At 51.1% G+C, this 3138-nt stretch overlaps 1 protein-coding gene across 2 annotated transcripts; it reads left to right on the top strand.

Moving 5' to 3' along the window:
- The first annotated feature begins 316 nt into the window (after window positions 1-316).
- Window positions 317-2314, top strand: LOC133912097 (probable phospholipase A2 homolog 2). 2 transcript variants are annotated; one of them, XM_062354673.1, is made up of 4 exons: window positions 317-584; window positions 680-725; window positions 1043-1168; window positions 1241-1807. In XM_062354673.1, the coding sequence occupies exons 1-4, from the start codon at window positions 477-479 to the stop codon at window positions 1429-1431; spliced, it is 471 nt and encodes a 156-aa protein (XP_062210657.1). In that variant the 5' UTR covers window positions 317-476; the 3' UTR covers window positions 1432-1807. The 2 variants fall into 2 exon arrangements, with proteins under 2 accessions (XP_062210657.1, XP_062210658.1); XM_062354674.1 differs by lacking the exon at window positions 1241-1807 and adding an exon at window positions 1814-2314 and having other exon boundaries at window positions 342-584.
- Window positions 2315-3138: the final 824 nt, after the last annotated feature.

Consider the following 3138-nt stretch of genomic DNA (forward strand, 5'->3'; position numbering starts at 1 on the left):
GTGCAATTGCAACCACCAGGAAACCAAATAGATAACTGTCTTGGTTGATATGTGTAATGAGATATTGACAATATTTAAGTTGAGTTGGACTTAGTTAGTATGAAATTGAAACGATTTTCTCTGAATTCAGGTAATTTATTCTCACCAGATTATCAGATCTCATCGGATTATCAGGAAGCTGGTACGGTCATAATTAAGCATACGACATGACGTCATTCCGTGGCTGCGCCCTTGTCTGTCTTAGCAGGGCGGCCGAAGCTTCCACAGCTCCCCCAATACATCTTCACCGAGCACTACATGCACTGCTTACTCTCGTCCAAGTCCAACCACTTCCTCCAGAGTCCAAACTCCCAAGCTTATAAATAACTCGGCCGGCCGGTGCCCTCCGGAGACAGACCAAATATTTCGCCCTCTGCCTATCCAATTCTCTCCCGCACACCACACACACAGAGACACACACAAGGAACACCACGAGAATGGCATCCGTTCTCGTGTTCTCCTGGTGTTCTTTCCTGCTTATCCTCCTGTTGGCGCCGGCTTCACGAGCGCTGAACATCGGCGACCTGCTCGGGAAACCACCGGCGGTAAGGACCAGAGGGAAGCGAACGAAATCTGAACTTCTGTAAGCGCTTTTCGAGCTGATCGATTCTTTCCACCATGGACTTGCTGTTTTCGTCAGGGAAGCCAAGGTTGCAGCCGGACATGCGAATCCTCTTTCTGCACGGGTAAGGACGCCACAACCTCTGACACTGTCGTTCCTGTCACAGAGGAAACCTGTGCCCTTTAGTTCTGTGTCCAGTTCCGGGTTTCTGTTTCCCTGCTAAGTTTCAGAGGAGTTGATTGAAGCTTTATTATGTTCTAATAATCCTCTAGTCACTAAGCTTTCGTGTGAGGATCCCTTTCGAGAGTTCCATTTTCCTTGAATGCCGATGGACTGAACGTAGTCTGCACACTTACGAGCGGACACGGGCAAAGGAAACTGATCAACTGACACGCTTTTGCTTTTATGTTGTCCGTGATCGATGCAACCGGTCCATGGAAGTCCCGCCGCTGCTGAGGTACGGGAAATACTGCGGGATCCTGTACAGCGGCTGCCCCGGCGAGACGCCCTGCGACGCCCTCGACGCCTGCTGCATGGTCCACGACCACTGCGTTGACACCCACAACAGTACGCTCTCTCAACTCCGCTCTTCAATTCCCCCCTCTCTCTCTCTCTGAATGAGACCAAAAAGTCGAGCAGGAGAAAACACAAAAGCGGATTACGCTCGTTGCTTCACCCGGACGGGACGCACCAAACCTACCAAATGTTCCCGCTCGGCCTCACGGCCTCACGCCAGGTGTTTGCGAGCTGACGCGCCACCTAACACAATCGGATCAGATTCTCAGAGCAGCAGTAGTACAGAGCTACCAGATAATATAAACTTAAACTGAGCGCGTGTGGTGCAGAGCATGCCCCTGTTTGGCCTAACGCGCTGCACGGCCGCGTTTCTGTTCGACCAACAGCGCCGCCAGACCAACCGATGCGTGCGTCGGCGCGTCGCAGCCAACCAACATGTGCGCTCCGTGTGCGCCACCACCCCGCCGCTGTGCCGTCGCATCCTTCCTTTCCGGCACGGCACGGTTGCACCGCTTGCACGCGTCGGTGCGCATGATTGCATCACTCCCCTTTCTCCCTCAGTCCACTCCTCGCACGCACTCAAGCGCACTAGATGCCCCACGAGTGGTGAATCTGGTGTGCATGTGTCGCCTCGCCGTCTCAAGTGCCCGCGCGCACTCTGTCGCTGACTGCTAGCTCGCTTCTGACTTGGCGCAGATGACTACCTGAACACGCGGTGCAACGAGAACCTGCTGAGCTGCCTCGACAGGGTGCACCCGGCGGGGCCGACGTTCCCGGGGAACGAGTGCGACGTCGGCCAGACGGCGTCCGTCATACGCGGGGTCATCGAGACGGCCGTGCTCGCGGGGAAGATACTACACAAGCGCGACGACGGGCAGTAGCCGGCGCCCGGCAGGGAGCGAGCTGATCAGAGGCTGGCGGTTCGTAGGAGCGGGCCGTGCTTGCAGGGCGGAGCAGGAATAAAGAAGCACGCGCGCGGCGCGGCGCGGCGCCCGTTCGTGGCGCCGCGGCAAACCAAGGTGTGCTGTGTGTGCTTGGAGTTGGGGCGTACAGCGTATACAGTGGGGACTTGGGATTTAAATGTATAGCCGAAATAATAGAGCAAAGGTTGATTGTTGGCAGAAGACAGTTTGAATTCACTCTTGTCCCGCTTCAGTACCTCCTTTTGTTTGTATCCATGCCACCTGTTTGGATTAATCTTGTCTGCAAGATCGAGATGCGTGCAATGCTAGCTACACATGCTTGGTATGCATCCACGGCAGTATTTGCTTGTGCTAATAATGAGATGGTATGAGGTCAAATTTGGCTCCTCCGATGACTCAACCTTTCTATTTGTAACGGATGGTTCACAGTTCATGCACTACAGTACAACATAATCCCTCTCATTCTTGTACTTTTCTAGTCCTTTCCGAACTGGCGTTAACTGGCTTTAAAGGTATAGAAATTATCATGTTAATCCAAGAAAAAATAAAATAAAGAGTATTTATACAGGTTTATAAACTATCCAACACATTTCGAAAATTTAAACCCAAAATACCTCTATAACTGCTTCTCCATTCCCCACATCTACCATTATTAAAGAAAAATATCTATTATTATCTTAGTAACTGACTAGAAAAAAGAGCATCCATGTTTAATCTTAAGGGCTAGAAAATCCCACGTAAATTGGACAAAAAAGAAACAAATATGTACCATTTACTCCGTAGGCCCAGATTATAACGGCCTAGATTTGTTAGAAGGGATAGAAAAATTAGAATGTTGGAATCCTGTTCAGATACTACAACATAATATGTGGAAGCACAGGGGACGGATTGATTTGCTAATGTTGAAGGGGGAAAAAAAGACAAAAGGCTCATGTAACAATCAACCGATAGGGAACCACGTTCGTTAAAAAAAAAAAGTGAGCCCGGCGGCCAACGTAACGCCTGAACGCGCACACCAGGGACAATGACCATGCGCTCCTCCTCGATGTACACACCATGGACGACCACGCTCCTCCACAATATGCAAAACCGAGCGTC

The sequence above is a fragment of the Phragmites australis genome, chromosome 3 (assembly GCF_958298935.1).
Source record: "Phragmites australis chromosome 3, lpPhrAust1.1, whole genome shotgun sequence".
Taxonomy (NCBI): domain Eukaryota; kingdom Viridiplantae; phylum Streptophyta; class Magnoliopsida; order Poales; family Poaceae; genus Phragmites; species Phragmites australis.

Bases quoted from the DNA above. Each gene is read 5' to 3' on its own strand.
- LOC133912097 (XM_062354673.1), top strand. From the start codon at position 477: ATGGCATCCGTTCTCGTGTTCTCCTGGTGTTCTTTCCTGCTTATCCTC. The intron at 726-1,042 runs GTAAGGACGCCA...GGTCCATGGAAG, and splicing joins CGAATCCTCTTTCTGCACGG to TCCCGCCGCTGCTGAGGTAC. The intron at 1,169-1,240 runs GTACGCTCTCTC...AAAGTCGAGCAG, and splicing joins CTGCGTTGACACCCACAACA to GAGAAAACACAAAAGCGGAT.